This window comes from Aythya ferina (genome assembly GCF_964211825.1).
Source record: "Aythya ferina genome assembly, chromosome: 5".
NCBI lineage: Eukaryota > Metazoa > Chordata > Aves > Anseriformes > Anatidae > Aythya > Aythya ferina.
The window spans coordinates 57,809,891-57,826,117 of record NC_140301.1 but is presented as its reverse complement, the minus strand read 5'-3'; the positions used below and the strand labels follow the sequence as shown (position 1 = coordinate 57,826,117).

The window sequence follows — 16,227 nt, the reverse complement described above, 5'->3', positions numbered from 1 at the left end:
GCGAAAACTCCGGAACAACACCGTGGGGATGCAGACACAGCACGGGGACACCCCCCACCCTTTAGCAATGCCCTCGGGGGGGGGGGGGGGATGCAAGCGGAGAAGGAGGAGGAGAAGCAGAAGGGGGGGGAAGGAGGAGGAGGAGGAGGAGGAGGAGGGGGCGAGGCTTGCGGCACATGGGGAGGGGGCGCCCCCGGCCGCAGCATCCCCGGCGGCATGGGAGGAGAGGGCAGCGCGGCAGGGAGCCGCCCGCCGGGCCCCGGCGCTGTCGGCGGCGGCGCAGCAGCAGCGGCGGCGGGGCCGAGGGGAGGGAGGGAGGGGTCCGGCCCCGTGCGGTCGCGGCGGAGCCGGCGCTGCGGCAGCAGCAGGCGCGGCGGGGCGGAAGTCCTTTGTTGCAGCGCTGCCAGCAGCACCAGCAGCAGCAGCAGCACCGCCAGCAGCAGCGGCAGCAGCACCGGCAGCGGCGGGAGCAGCGCTCGCAGCACGGGCAGCTCCCCCTCGGCCGCCGCTACCGCCTCGCCCCGCGGGTAAGCGGAGCCCCCGAGCCCGGTGGAGGAGGAGGAGGAGGAGGAGGAGGATGAGGAGGAGGAGGAAGGGGAGGAAGGAAGGCAGCAGGCAGCGCGGCGGCCGCAGCTCCGCCGCCGGCGGGAGGTGGGAAGTGCCGGGCGGCCGGCGTGGCCCGGCGCGGCATGGCCCGGCACGGCGCGCCATAGTGGGGCGGGGGGGGGGCGGCACGGCCCGGCTCGGCTCGGCTCCTCTCAGCCCGGCTCATTTGGGCTCAGCCCGGTTCATTTGGGTTCAGCCCGGCACGGCTCTCGGCCAGCAGCCGCCGCGGTGACCTTGCGCTGGGCGGGCGGCCTGCCCCCGGCTCGTTTGTAGCACGGCTCGGCTCGGCGGTGGCACGGCTCGGCTCGGCTCGGCTCGGGGCTGTGCCGAAGCGGGCGGGGGGCTGCGGGGGCCCGGCGAGGTGCCGGGGCTGGGCGCTGCTGCGGGGCTTGGGGTCACGTCAGATGTTGCAGCGCGCCGTGCTCGCAGCGCCTTCAGCCTCACGCCGTCCAAGTTCTGTTTATTTTTCCCTTTATTCTATTTTTCTTTTTAAATTTATTTATTTTTCTTTTTAAAGCCAAACTTGGAGCGAGTTGCGGTAGTTGGGTGAAAAAAAACGGAGGGGAGCCGGAGCCCGAAGGGAATGCTCCACCCTGCCAGGCGGGAGACTTGGGTTTCACCCCGGGCTGGCACCGCTCGGGCTCGCTCTGGAGGCGGCGGGGAGGGAAGGAATTGCTCTGTCGCAAAAAAAAAAAAAAAAAACAAGCCCTCTGTTGCTCGGGGAGCGGTGCTGAAAGGCTCGTTCCTCAAAGGACTCCTCTGGATAGAAAGGTAGCGAAAGGAGCGAAGGAAGCGGGACTGAAAACGCCGGGGGTTTGGGGCTGGGTTTTTATTCCTCTCTCCTAACTCGCATCCAAAGTTTGGCCCGTCTGTCGGCTGATAGCGAGCGCCTGCTCCTCCTGACACGTAGGCATGGGTAGAGGGATAGCACGGGGTGGATGCTGCCGAGCACTGGGATGTTTACTGCCAGATTGTATCGTCTGCTGGTGTTATTCCCCCTGCGCTACGCTCTCGCAAGGTACAGCGCATGCTGCAAAACTCTCTGGGGCTGAAGCAGTCTTGTGTTCTGTCGGCATTTAATTACATTAAACAAACATTCCTTTAATTAAAGGTGTTTGTTTAACATTCCTCATTACGGCTCTTGGAAAAACCCACACAGCAGTTGTGAGCAGGGGGGCCGTGGGCTTCTCGCTCTTACCGAATTAGAGCTGGAGCTCGCGTGGCGAGCAGGGGAGAGGCGTTGAGACCATATGGCCACGGAGAAAACTGGCCAAACGCGCCCCGTTGCAGTGCTGGCAGAGGCTTTCCCAGGCACTGAGTTGATGAGATTGTGGAGAGATTTCTGGGTGACTGGCCAGAAAACATGAGGAGTAGCAACAAGTCGCTTCGGCCCGCTCTGGGATACACCTGGGTGTTTGGATGGGTGAGGGAGGGCTGCAAGAGGGTTTAGGGAGCAAACACATGGGGTGGTGCTGCTCGAGGAGCTCGGAGGAGAAGTGGAAACCCCCTTTTCCACTCAGCCAGAAAGCTTGGGAGTTGTGTGGGGCAACATCACAGGCTTAACAGATGCTTCAGCTCTGCTGGCACGAGGCTTTTCTTCGTCAGAATCAGCCAGCATTGTCACTGGCACGGGGATTTGCAGTGATCGCGATGAGAGTACTCATATCAGGGAGTGACTTGGGGTTTTAACTGCTTTCTTGCTTGTGTGGGTGAGGTTAATTGCTTTATTCACAGGTTTCCATTGTTGCTGATGGTGGAAAAGCTCTGAAAATCTGGGGTGGACAAAGCCTTAGTAGCTGCTTACCTGCTGTGTGGGGAAAAAGAAAGCTGCTCAGAACTGAGATAATGAAAGTTTCCTGATTAAAAGTCCTGGAGTATTTCCCCTCGGTGGTTTCAGCTAGCCCTCTCTCGAGGGTTATTCCGAACCTTGCATGCACATAGTGTGAGAAACACGGTGTGCATTTTTTAAAAAGCTTGACTAGTGGTTTCCCAGCAGTTGGGTTATCTTCCCTGTCTCTGCTTAGGCATGGTAAACACCACCACACACAGAGCTCTGCTGCAGACACAGTATGTGGGCACAGCAGCTGACATAATTTGCATGAAGACCATTTATATCCTCAAATTTGTCTGGCAACTTTTTCTTTGTGCATGTTTTGCCATTGCAAAACTCTAGATTTAGCTAGCTGTTGCCCTTTTTTTCCATCTTAAACCTGCCTCATTTAATGGAGACCTGAGCAGCTTATTTTTCTTATGTGCTGCAAGTAAATTTTGAAGCATCTAGGACAGGAAAGTGTCAACGAAATATGTAGTCTGACCTGCGTGTCACGAGTTACTCTGCTTCATTCATGCATACCCTACCTGTTGCACTGGAGCACAGCTTGCATTTAGCTAAGGATGCTTTTCTGGAAGGCACACTTATCTTTGTCTGAGGGTCTCAGGATATCCCCAGAAACCACCAAGATGCCTCTTGAAGTTATAAGGGGGTGAGTTGGGGAGGCCAGGTAGAAAGACTCATCGTTCAGCTGCAAGGCTTAAATCTGGTGTCAGGATGTTTTTCCACAAATCTTATAAACATGTCATTACCACTTTGCCTGACCACTTCTTACAACTGTAGAGGTGTCAGATAAATGATGACTGTGAACATCTAGAGTAATCTTTTGTGGCTAGCAAGTTACTTTAAAAGACTGCACAAAACTCTCTGTAATACTTCTTACTTCATAGACTGGATCTAAAGTTGAAGTTGAGATAGTTTGAACTAAAGCTCCAAAAGTTGCTGTTTCCTTAATTTGACCGCTTATGTTTTCCTGACATTTTATTCCTTATCTTTTGAGGAGTGTCCTTACCTGTGAATGTGCAAGGCATCTTAACTAGTTCTGGGTTAGCAGCTGAGAACTGTAACTTGTTAAGTTTCCACGTCTGTTTCTCATTTGTGCACGTGGATGCTGAATCAATGGAGAGCTCTGTGCACGGAAGGAGCAAATGGCTCCGAGGGCTCTCACTTGGGGGCTGGAGCATCTTACCTTTCCCGGGTTCAGGCTGAACCCAGGTATTAGCTGAAACTTATTTCTTCTATACATTGGCAACGAGGCTGTTTCAGATGAGTTGATTCAGCCATCAGGATGTGTATGCAGATGAGTATCTACATCATCTCAAGCAGCTTCACAACTAGCGTGCCTGAAGGCAGCTAATTGGAAGGACCATGGGGGGAGGATAAATAATACTGTCAGTCCTTCATAGTCCAAATAATGGAGCTTAATTAGGTTTTCATTGGCAGTATGTGGAATTCCCGTAACTGTTAATTCATGATCGTGTAGCCTACTCTTACAACACAAACTGTAGCTTACCCATACCTGCTATTGAGGTGAACGGTGGTCACCTGGCCCCCTTTTTTTTCTTTTTTTTTTTTTTTTGCAAGTTTTGGGTAAGCAGAGCACTTTCTTGGACTCTACAGTGCTAGAGCAACCTCTGTGGCTCCCTCTTGATAATGTCTAGATAAATTTCTTGCCTTTTGACCACTCCATCCATGGTCAGTGCATTAGCTGAGTGTGCAGTTTTCTCAGGCATCGTATGCAGAGCTTGGACGTGTCATGTAGGATTTGCTCCAGAGCATCTAGATGCTGTCAGTTAGGAATCTGATTTCTTTGGTGGATCTGACCCATGGAGGCAGAATAATTTAACTTCAGAGAGGAGAGTTCTTGGCAACCTGCGTCAGAGCGAGATGCGTTGTGAGAATGGGATGCGGAATTTGCTTTCTGCTGCCCACGCTCCTGTTTCTTTGGATAACTGGGCGTTGTGTTCTTGAGGTTTTTTTCAGTCTCGTTTTCTATTAGCACCGAATTCTCCACTCATTTATTATACTTTTGTCCAGCCCGCTCTTGGTTTCCAAAGAAAAGCAGCCAGCAACTAAGCGTGTAAGCACTCTGTTTTTGCCTGCTCAGCAGTGGAAATGCTGGGTTTTGAAAACCACCTACTAATTTTAGGAGCCGAGAGGCTCCTAAATCGTGAACCTTGTGGTACTTCTTTTTTAAAGACAGAGAAGTTAGCAAAAGAACTTTACCAGTCTCCCTAAAAGGCTTGAAAAGGAAAAGCTTGAGGACTTTTCCTGAAATGTTTTAGAACTGAAGAAGCAAAAATTTTGAACTTGAGGAGATGACAGAAAGTGTGGAGCTCTGGTAAATGCCTCTTCTTTCTGGCTCTAGACTTCCAAACAACATATTTGGTTAGTGTAGTGGTGCAATTCACCTTGTTCATGATAACATCTAAGTTGTAATTGTACCTGAGTAGTGACTCAAAATAAAAAAAAAAAAAGATGGCATACAAACAGCTTTAATCAAAGCCTTGCTGTGTAAATCTAAGCATTCGCTAGAAATAGAAGATGGCTATGGAGACTTTGAGTTTGAAGATCAGACTGAAATTACCTGACTAAAATACCTATACTTCTTGCTTTTGTATCAGATACTGTTCTAGTATATCTTTTCAGAACACCTCTTGCATCCTTCAGTATTGCTCACGGCGAGGCCCATGGCTGTGCTGACTGCCCAGATCAATTGTTGCTGAAGATGGAGTCACTTAGGTTCCTCGTGGACTTCCCTGCGATCCTTGTGACTACAGTATTTGGGTGCTTCACAAATGCGGTGTGCTAGTCAGGCAAGTGGTCACAATTCTCATTTTGAAATAGGAAACAGGGTCAGAGAGGATCAAACCCACGAATTTTGGATGGAAAAACTCACATGCCTAGAGCTTTAATTTTCCAGGATACTTAGTGCTTAATACACAGAGGGTAGCTCCTGTTGATATCAGCTGTTGCTGATTGTTTTTCCTGGTGTGAAGAAGTTGGGCATCTTAAAAAACAATTGCCAGACTTACCAAAGACTGGTGGGGAGGGAGGTTAGCATGACTTGTCCTGACACTGAGAGAGCTGGGATGCTGTTCTCCAAAGCAGTGTTCTTTGTCGTGGGACTCTCCTCTTCTTCCCCCCAGTCTCATTTGCTTCATATCCTCCAAATCCTATGCCAAATGAGCAGGGATCTTGTGTTGTTGCGTGAAGAGCACTGCTGCTTGGATCTATCCCTGGACAGATCCCTGGGTGTGCCAAGTAGGGAAAGGAACCTTTGGTGAAAGGTTGGAAGACTACAATATATACATAAAAGGCTGCTGAATGAATACTGTATTGGAGTTCAGCTTAATTATGTCATTTCTTGTGTATGAGCTTAACTTTGAGACCTTGGGTTTCCTTCAAAAAGATGTGTTTTTATTCTAATGCCTGCTTTCTTTCCAAAGAAAACTTGAAAAATAGTTTTCAGCATCGAACCATTAATGTGGGTGATAAATGCAGATCCCTGACATTTCAGCAATTAAAATAAAATAATGACAAATGATGACTTTCTCAGTGCTTGCTCTTGACTGGGAGGGAGCTTGTCAGCAAGCCTGTGATAATTTCTGGTGGCAAAGGAACAGCAGAAACAGGAATCCAGGGTTCAATTCCAGCTCTGAACGGGTGCCTGCTATGATAATTTCCTGTCTGTTCCCCTGCATAAGCATCTCCCCCCACCCTACCTATTTGGCTCTTCCTAGTCTCTTGCCCAAGCAGCTTCCCTCCCCCATTTAGATCCTCATTGCACCATCTTTTCCTCCCACTGCTGTTCCTAATCCCCTCTCAGCTCAGCATTTCCCTCCCAGCCTGTCTCACCCTGCCCTCCCTGCTCCCAGGGCTTTCCCCTCGCTCTTTCCCCTCACTTCCTTCTTACAGTTCCCAATCTCCATGCAGTTTCACTAAGCCTGCTCCTTGCCCTGGCTGTCCTCAACCAAAACCAGGTGTCTTTCCCTTTTGTCTGCCAGGAGGGATGCTAAAACCTAGTGGTGAGTCGTGGTGTGGAGCAAACTGCAGCAAGCCCTGCTACCAGTTCATGGCTCTGTGGAGGTGACACGCGGCAGAAAAAAGGTGTTTTTGCTCTAGGTGGGATGGCTCCAACAGGCCCCCGTATACAAAGGAGCTACATGAGGATGAAAAGTTCTCAGCAAGGCTGTAATCTGACATTTTAGTAACTCACAGCAGTCTGAAGTATGAACAAATTTATCACTTCTACCATCTTTTCCCCCTTCTTTCCCCCTAAGCTTCTAGTTTGGCCAAATTCAGGTAGATTTTTGTATTGTGACCAAGAACTTGTCTAAGACATACCTCTTTCTCCAATATGAAGTCTCTGTTTCAAGATTTTGGAAGAGAAACTTTTTTGAATTTTAAAGAGTAATAATTTAGATATACAAAATTTTTTCTTAACCTCATTTTTTGTAACCGTTCCAGCTGAAATTTTCTGGCAAAAAAAAAAGTCCAAAACAGGCAATTCAAAAGGAAAGTTTTGCCTTTGCTGGTTGAGATGTGTTGAAGTTTTAAATAGACCAACGCAGGCTCTCATAGTGGGAAGCGTTGGCAGCTGTAAATATATAGTTACGTACAGCAGGTTAATACAGCATCCAGAGGAAGTCTGCCAGTACTTTCATTAACATAGATAACTTCAAACGCGCTCTATTTTAATACCTACATATAGTACTACAGTGATAGAGGCTGTGTACACACCTGAACACCTTGCTGTTCCGATCAAGCAAACTCATGCTCAGGCTGGTTTCTTACAGAGCAGTGGTAGGAGATAGGCATTGCCAAAGGGTTGTTTTTGCATATCAGGACTTAAGTGCTGAAAGCTCTGCAAGAGTTCCCCTGTCAAAAGAGGAGATACCTCTCACCTTTTTCACAGAAGAAAGAGAAGTCGAGTCTGTGCCATTGCTCCAGTGACTGCTGGATCACTCCCACTGTTTTGCAATGCCTCTCCTTGCAGGTGCGTGCAGATATTTGTGAACTTCTTGGTTACAGGCTTGCTGCCTGCACTACTTTTTTTTTTTTTGTTGTTGGAAAACACAGTGGAATACTTATCGTGCACAAAACCCTTCAAATTTAAATGAAAAGTTTAAACTTGCAACTTTATGAGTAGAAGAAGATTAAAACATTGTTCCTCTAGCAGTCCTGAGCCTTTTCTTGTCGTGATGGCAATTCATACCTAGAGGCTAGTGGTGTCTTAGACTGCATCTTCTCACTGTATCTTGTTGGTGGTCAGTCTTACAATATGGAGGTTGAAGTCAGTTCTTTGTCATTATGCAGCTGCTGTTCTTGAATATAATAAAGCATACTTCATCAAGTATTAAGTATGTAATGAATTACCACAAATACAAAACACCTTAGCACTTGGAAGAATGAAGTGCCCTTTTGTAGTGCTTGATGTTGAGAGCCTTGCTGTGTTGTTTTTTTCCTTCAGAAATAACTGAAGTTACCCAGTGACTTAGACAATAGTCAAATTTCTGTAGAAAAGACATGAAGTTGTTTCAGAGATTCTACTTTTACAGCCACCCTTTTGCTAGTTAGTGAGAAAACCATTAAAGGAATTTATTGTTACAAGTCACATTTCTGCAGTGGATGTCAGTGGGCCAAACTGGTCAGAGAATTGTTATGGCAGGGTGCTCACCTTGAGTTTTGGGGTTAGAGGACTGGGTTGAGGGGAGAGGAGCAGCTGTCGTTCAGGTGCTCTTCATCAGTATAATGCAACTCAGATCTCAGGGTTCCTGGTGCCAGACAGTCTTCTGCTGGCAGCGATCCATAAGTGCTGTGGTAGAACTGGCAGCAGGAATATTGCTGGGCAGGGGTGAGCCTTTCCTCATCTGGAGAGCGTGAATGCATTTCTTCCATGGCAGTGCTTGGTGGAATGAAGGAGACCACTGACAAATGTTAGGTCTGCTGCTTAACAACCCAGGCAACACCTCTGACTTGTGAATTCAATGCTAATCGTGGGATTTAATTTCTTTGCTCGTTTTGCAGCCTCTAGGAGATGTAAGCTGTTAGGGAGATGATGGGGAGGGAATAAGAAGAAACCAGGGAGCATTTTTGTGTGTATTTTGTTTAAATGTTGGACACTTGAAACAACAGTAACGTATTAAACTGCAGCTTATGACTCAATGAAATGCACGGATTGATTTATGTTGTTTGCTAGCCTGTACTTTGTGTATACAAATCTCTTGCAGTTATTTCTATTGCTTGCAATAATCTTTCAAGATGTTAAGAGTGTTCATTATTGCTTTAGGTTTTTCTTCTCAGTTAGGGTATTCCTTATACTTTTTTGCTTTTTTAAACTGCCCCACCCTACTCCCTGTGTATTTACTACAGATTTTGTGTATCAGTAAAGGTTTTTCCAAAGTCAGTGGTGACTAGCCATTGAATTTCGCCTTGCTTGGTTACAGTTTATCTTCTGTGAATTGAATGCGCACCTCCTGTGTGCAATATATTTCTTCTGGATCTTTTTATTAACATAAAACAGCGTGTTTTCTTCCTCTTTTCTGTTTAAGACCAGTTAGTCCTTTCATTTAAACCAGCTTTCAGCACTCACAGAACTTTCCCTCAAGTGTTTGCAGTTCCTCCTTGAGGCTTCATCCCTCAGAGCCTCCATCTCTGGCTTGCTGGCCTTTACAGTTCTCCATTAGCTGATTTTTTTTTGACTTTGTCCGGTCTCCAATCTAAATGTTTTGGCTGTATTATGCTGCTCTGAAAGAGCGGTTTTGAGAGGAGCTGGAGGCACGGCATGCACCACTTCCTGCCCCCCTGCCGCATAGTGACCGTCGGCAGCGGGCCTGCGGGGCCCGGCCAGCCCCGCGCTTCTCAGAACCCGCTTCAGTTTTACAGTTCCTGCTTTGCAAGAGGCCTCGCAGATAAGGTCGAGAAGATCCCTGAGCTGCCCTAAAGAGCAAACGGCGTGTGGATGTTGCGCTGGTGTCTCTTCTCAGCCGCCTTTAATGGGGAGGGAAAGACCAGTCTGAGCCCAGCCTGGTTTCCAGTAATGTGTTGCATCATATGTCCCTTGGACTGACAGGTGAAAAAGGCAAGTTGAGACCGAGCAGGTGGTTTCTTACAGTCGGCTCACCTCGCATAGCTGTTGTCCTGGGGCCATCTTACAGAAGTCTGCCCTGTGAAGTTTTTGAAGTTCAGCATCCAGAATTCATATCTGAAAATCTTGGCTGGAGGACTTTGAGATACATGTTTGCTAATTTATATTCTAGCAGCGTTGCTCTGACTGACATGTGTGGTGGTTATGTTTATTAGTTTGCTAGTCTTGTAAGTCTAGTGGTGAGAACGTAGAATTATGGATGTTTTCACTGGCATCAACAATAGTTACCAGCAAAGATCTCCAGACAGGAAATTATACCACAAACAGTGTGAGAATAGGAAGATCGGGAGAGGAAAGAGATGGCAGTTCTTCCCTACATTTAAATACATTCTGCTTTTTGTGCTCATGGTTTAACAGATGTCTTCTTCTCTATGCAGGGCTATAATTGAAGTACAAGATGGCAAGAACCAGCCACAGCAACTATGTCCTTCAGCAGCTAAACAACCAAAGAGAGTGGGGCTTTCTGTGTGACTGCTGTATTGCTATCGATGATATTTATTTTCAAGCACATAAGGCAGTCCTTGCTGCATGCAGCTCCTATTTTAGGATGTTTTTTATGAACCATCAACACACTACAGCCCAGCTGAATCTAAGCAACATGAAGATTAGCGCTGAATGCTTTGATCTTATTTTACAGTTCATGTATTTAGGAAAAATTATGACAGCCCCTGCCAATTTTGAGCAATTTAAAGTGGCCATGAACTATTTACAGCTATATAATGTACCTGAGTGTCTAGAAGATATACAGGATACAGACTCATCTAGTTTAAAGTGCTCATCTTCTGCTTCTAGCACCCAGAATAGTAAAATGATATTTGGTGTGAGAATGTATGAAGACACGCTCACCAGAAATGGCAGCGAAGCAAACAGGTGGGGCATGGAGCCGCCAAGTTCAACAGTTAATACATCCCATAACAAAGAGCCCGATGAAGAAGCTTTGCAGCTAGGCAGTTTCCCCGAACAACTGTTTGATGTCTGCAAAAAAAGCACCACCTCCAAATTCTCTCACACAAAAGAGCGTGTGTCCCACTCGCGCCGTTTTGGAAGAAGCTTCACCTGTGACAGCTGTGGGTTTAGTTTTAGCTGTGAGAAGTTACTGGATGAGCACGTGCTAACGTGCACTAACAGGCATTCGTACCAAAGTGCCAGGTACTACGGTGCTGAAAAACTAGACTTTAGTGAAAAGGACTCTACTTCTAAAATAATCTCTACGCAAACAGAAAAATACAAAGGGGACTCAAGCCAAGCTGCTGATGATTCTTCATCTCCTGTGTCCAATGTTACAAGCAGGAAAAGCAGCACAGTTGCATCAGAGACCTCAGGTGAAGAAGGAAGTAGAGCCTCCGAGAGGAAGAGGATTATTATCAAGATGGAACCAGAGGACAGTCCTGCAGACGAGCTGAAAGATTTTAATATTATTAAAGTGACAGATAAAGACTGCAATGAGTCTTCTGACAATGACGACCTAGATGATGAGCAGGAAGAGCCGCTTTACAGGTACTATGTTGAGGAGGAGATCAGAGAGAAAAGAAATGCTCGGAAGACTTTAAAACCTCGTTTATCCATGGATGACGATGAAAGAAAGTGTTTACAGAGTCCACGGCACCTTAACAGGAAAGCTCCTTCGGTACAGGAAGACGTGGAGAATGCTCCCTGTGAACTTTGTGGGCTAACAATCACTGAGGAAGATTTGTCCTCTCATTATTTGTCCAAACACATAGAAAATATATGTGCCTGTGGCAAGTGTGGTCAAATACTGGTCAAAGGCAAACAGTTACAAGATCATGCACAGACCTGTGGAGAACCCCAGGATCTGACCATGAATGGTATCAGAAATTCTGAGGAAAAAATGGACTTGGAAGAAAACCCTGACGACCAGTCAGAAATAAGGGAGATGATGTTTGCAGAGATGATAGAGGACTTCAGGGACAGTCATTTCCAAATGAACAGCCTTCAAAAAAAACAGTTATATAAGCATTCTGCCTGTCCTTTCCGATGTCCTAATTGTGGTCAACGTTTTGAAACTGAAAACCTGGTGGTTGAACATATGTCAAACTGCCTAGAGCAAGATCTGTTCAAGAATTCCATGATGGAAGAGAATGAGAGAGATCACAGACGTAAGCATTTCTGCAATCTTTGTGGGAAAGGATTTTATCAGCGTTGTCACTTGAGGGAACACTATACTGTTCATACCAAGGAAAAACAGTTTGTTTGTCAGACATGTGGGAAGCAGTTCTTAAGAGAGCGCCAGTTGCGGCTCCACAATGATATGCACAAAGGAATGGCCAGGTATGTCTGTTCCATTTGTGATCAAGGAAACTTCAGAAAACATGACCATGTACGGCATATGATATCTCACTTATCAGCTGGAGAGACTATATGCCAGGTCTGCTTTCAGATATTCCCAAATAATGAGCAACTGGAGCAGCACATGGATGTTCATCTGTATACATGTGGAGTATGTGGAGCAAAATTTAATTTGAGAAAAGATATGAGATCCCACTATAATGCCAAGCATTTGAAAAGAACATAAGCATAACCATACTGTTAAAACATTAAGTTGGCAGCAGAGAGAACACCAAAGCAAGGCATACAGTATAGTAGACAAAAATTACAAAAAAAAAAATTTTGAAAATAAGTCTTTTTTATTATTTTTTTTAAGACCCTCTTAATCATAGGTGTCTATTTAGGCTCATTAAGTATATAGCTTTGAAAAGCATCATGTGTTTAATTATTACATTTTCACTGTTTCCTAATACCAGTTTCTGTTCTTAATTTTATTGTTTTACTAAGTAGATATACAAATCATTATTTTTAAACTGTAGATTAAAAGCACAATGTTACCCCTTCACTGACTGCTATTAAACAGTTCTCGGATCCATGTCCATAAGATGAGTGCTTCAATATTTCCATGTGTTGTTTCTTCATGTGAAAATTTTAGATCACAGTGATTAACATGCAAGAGCATAATTGTTCATGCTCCCCAAATTAATTTTCAAAATGAAAAAGAACAATGACAAGAAATAATCCTTTGCTCTCTGACCCTGCTGTAAGGGCAGAGCTGGCTGTCCTGATCCTCTGCTTCTTGGCTTTGTTGAAATTTGCATCCCAGTGGTCCGAGCGCGTAGGCTCAGTTAAACCTTGCAGAGCTGGACTGGCGTGCGCAAAGGGAAAGGGAGTTGATGACTTGTGATAACTGAGGAGTTCCCTGCAGAGTGGTCATTTTCCAGACTTGAAATTCTAGCAGAACTGTAACGGGCACTTCTGCTGTACAACTGACGTTGGCCTTGCGTTGTCTATTTGTACCCACCTGGGTCTATATAACCTGCTTATGGTAATATACAAGGGAAGACTGGCTATGGTGGATTGCTAGGAATACGGAATTGTGATGTGCATTGAAGACTGCATTTCTCAGCCTAGCTGTAAATGGGTGCCTTGCTGCTTTTGTTGGGAAGTTAAGTGGGATGGGTGTGAAGATAGTCCCATTGCTTGGGTGGGAAGGGGAAGGGGGAGCGTGGCTCATGTTTATCTTAGATTTTTTTGTTTCTTGTTTTCATGAAATTTTCTGACTGTTCTGTTTTTCAATGAGAATATAACAAGAAAAGACTGCAGAGTTTGCTTAATAAATGTGAAGACATTTAATGCCTTTTAAGATTTCTTTCTGATTCTAGTATAGCCCCAATCTGTGTAGCTTGTCTCTTAATTCAGTTGAATTTAAAAATCGTACTAAGTATCAGCTGGCAACGACTCAGTGAGGCAGTCTGGCCTTTGAGAGAGCAACCAGCTTTAACTCTTAGGCATCAGCTGTCTAAATGTTTGTTAAGCGCATGGTTTTTAGTTGTGGGGGAATAGGATCCTAATATGAAATGGTAGAGAAAACTATTACAAAATAAAGGCTACCTGGACTTTCTCCCAGCAGATCTCACTTTATCAAAGAGGGTGATAGCACTATTTCCCACTCATGGAGAGAAGAAAGTGATTTTGACCACCTTGTGTGTCAGTGCTGGGGCTGAGAGCAGGAGCTGATGGCCTAGTCCAGGGCTTCCATGCTCATGTTGCTGTCAGAGTTGTTTCTTGGAGATTATCAGGGGTATCCTGCTTTAATGTTAGACTATTTAGAGAAACTAATACAGTTCAGAATCTCTACTGGAACTGAGTATCAATCATCTTGCATTTACTCAGTTTTAGTCAGAATTTCTCTCGGGAGTTTAACGAGCATTTCTCCTAAGGCACGGTGATGGCGACGGGCCCAGCCACCAGGCCGCAGCCCTGAGCTCGCAGCTGGCTCCCAGGACGCTGCTTCAGCTGCAGCATAAGCCTTTTGCATTTCTGCTGTGACTGCTCAATCTTGCCGTTTCTTGTACAGATCTGAAGCCAGCCAAGTCCTGAATAGCACTGGGACTGAAAACACTGCTGATGTTAATGCACTCCAGCGTTTCGATTAATTCAGAGCTTCTCTTGTCCTGGGATTTGTTCCACGATTCTAAGCTGGACTTAAGCATATAAGAATTAAAAGATAAGCATATAAGAATTAAAACAGCCACTTAAAACAATTGTAGCTCTGGATCAGTGGCAAGAAGGTGACTAGCAGGATATTAAAATATTTAACTGTCTGTAATGATCATCTTAGAGACAAAGCAGTCAGTCCAGTGCTGTAGAAGCGTTGGGAGGCCTAATGGGGTGCACACCAAATTTCTCTGACATGCAGATTCTCAAGATATCTTAAGATATCAGCTATGGCTGAACTGGGAAAAGCAGCTGAGGGAAGTGAGGGTGAGCTGGAAGGTGCCAGGGGAGTTGAAAGAGGAGCCCTGTGGTATGGGGAGAGCTGCAGGAGTGCTAAGGCTCGGTGGGAGAGCAGGGACTGGTAAAGTCTGGAAGGGCTCAACAGAATTAGTTGTAGAGTGGGAAGCAGAGGGGAAAACATCCCAAAGGTGGCACGGAGGGGGAGCCTGGAGGAGTGGGTGGATAAAATGTCCTGTAGACGCCTGTGAGACCAAAGTGAGCATGACTCAGCTTGGCTGGGAGAGCTCTCAGCCTGTGTGATTAGCTCACTACGGCACAGACTCATGGTGTGGATCGTATGCCGAGGACGGCCAGCCCCTGTGCTGGAAGCACTGCAGCGGCACAGCAGAGAGCAGATTAAGGATCTTGTTGAAAAGGTGACTTGTATAAACTGAAAAATTGTTCCAGAATACAGGGGAAGGCTAATGGTAATTTGTTGGCACTCCTGCTCAGGGTCAAGAGCCCTTCTTTAAAATCTGAACTTGACCCAAAAATACTTTAACAATGACAACAAAAACTCAACAAACAAACCGAACTTCCTAATTTGGGTAGAGTGTCAATTACAGAAGTTAAATCTAGGAATTGCGAATATTTGGGTGATATCTAACTCTACAAACACTCTGAAATATCTTTGTTTTTCAAATATAAAAGGTATTGTACTATCCTTACAAAGGAAAGTTTGTTAAAACTTTCCTATTGAATTTGAAGTTTTTGTTTCATAAGAACAGGAAAAAACAGTGCCTTGGAGTTCACACGTATGAATGCCCAGAATAAGGCTCAAAAAGAGCATGAATTGGAGTGCCAGGGAAGCTTAGAGTAGATCTACTTGTATGCAGGCAGAGGAAAAAGAATGATTGAAATAGCCCAAAAAGTAATTGGGGAGTATATGAGAACAAATCAAAGGTAATTAGGCAAAAACAAGGCAGCCTTGCTCCCAAATAGATGGGGAGAATGTTTTTGGTGATGTGACGGTATGCAGAGGAACAGCATTGGACTATTGAAGAAAAGGTCCAGAATGCCAGGCTTAGGTGCTCTGAACAGGGAGAAGGGGTGGGTGCCAAGCCTACCTACAGCTGTTTGCTCCTGGGGAAAGGGGTGTTCTCCCATGGGATAACGTCCCAGGAGTGTGAATTGATGTGTTTCAGCCCTTCTGCTGTGAGAAAAATCAGTCACTGTGTAGACAGAATGAAAGTAGACCTGAAAAAAAAAACAATTGCAGTTACAATATCCTAGAAGTCTTACCATTACTTGAAAGATAATGAAGGGGAAGCAAAAATACTTCATTTAAAGTTCTGTTTCCTCTAACAAATTTGTACTTCTCAGTCATTTAAACGTGGTGCAGGAAGGGGATGCAAAGGAACTATGTGGAGTGTTAGAGCGTTAAACCCTTAAAGCACTTAAGGATCCTTGAGTGTGGACATGTGAGCGTATCACATTAGACAAAGCATAGCAGAAAGGAACAAGGGCTTGCTGGTTGTTCTGTCTTATATTTTAAAGTGATTTGCTATTCTTATTTCTAGAGATTTTCTCTCTTTTCTGTTATTTTCCTCATTTTGGCAGTGGGGTGGGTTGCAACCCTGAAAATAATTTATTAGTAGCTAGCATAGCTCTTAGATTTCAGGATTTACTGAAACTTAAAGGGAACTCATAAAGACCTTGGGTAAGCTTTAAAATATAACAGAAGCTGCCAAGCTTCTTATTCATATCAGAGGAGATGTTTAATATGTATACACACTTGTAAAATACTTGTAAATGCTTATTGGCAACTTGTTAATTCAAAGAGTATTTACATTTGTGTAGAATAATATTTGTAGCTAGCAGGTCCATGGAGAAACCTTGATTTGAATAGATTAGA

At 45.3% G+C, this 16,227-nt stretch overlaps 1 protein-coding gene across 7 annotated transcripts in view; it reads left to right on the top strand.

Moving 5' to 3' along the window:
• The first annotated feature begins 270 nt into the window (after positions 1-270).
• Positions 271-16,227, top strand: part of ZBTB1 (zinc finger and BTB domain containing 1) — a 77,471-nt gene continuing 61,514 nt past the window's right edge. For 2 of the 7 annotated variants that reach the window (XM_084522785.1, XM_084522784.1), the window contains exons 1-2: positions 285-527; positions 9,965-11,876. In XM_084522785.1, the coding sequence (XP_084378911.1) occupies positions 9,985-11,876 (1,892 nt within the window). In that variant the 5' untranslated portion in view covers positions 285-527; positions 9,965-9,984. Of the gene's footprint in view, positions 528-9,964; positions 11,877-16,227 lie in introns of all 7 variants that reach the window. The other 5 variants (XM_084522782.1, XR_014694087.1, XM_084522783.1 and 2 more) reach the window with 5 other exon arrangements.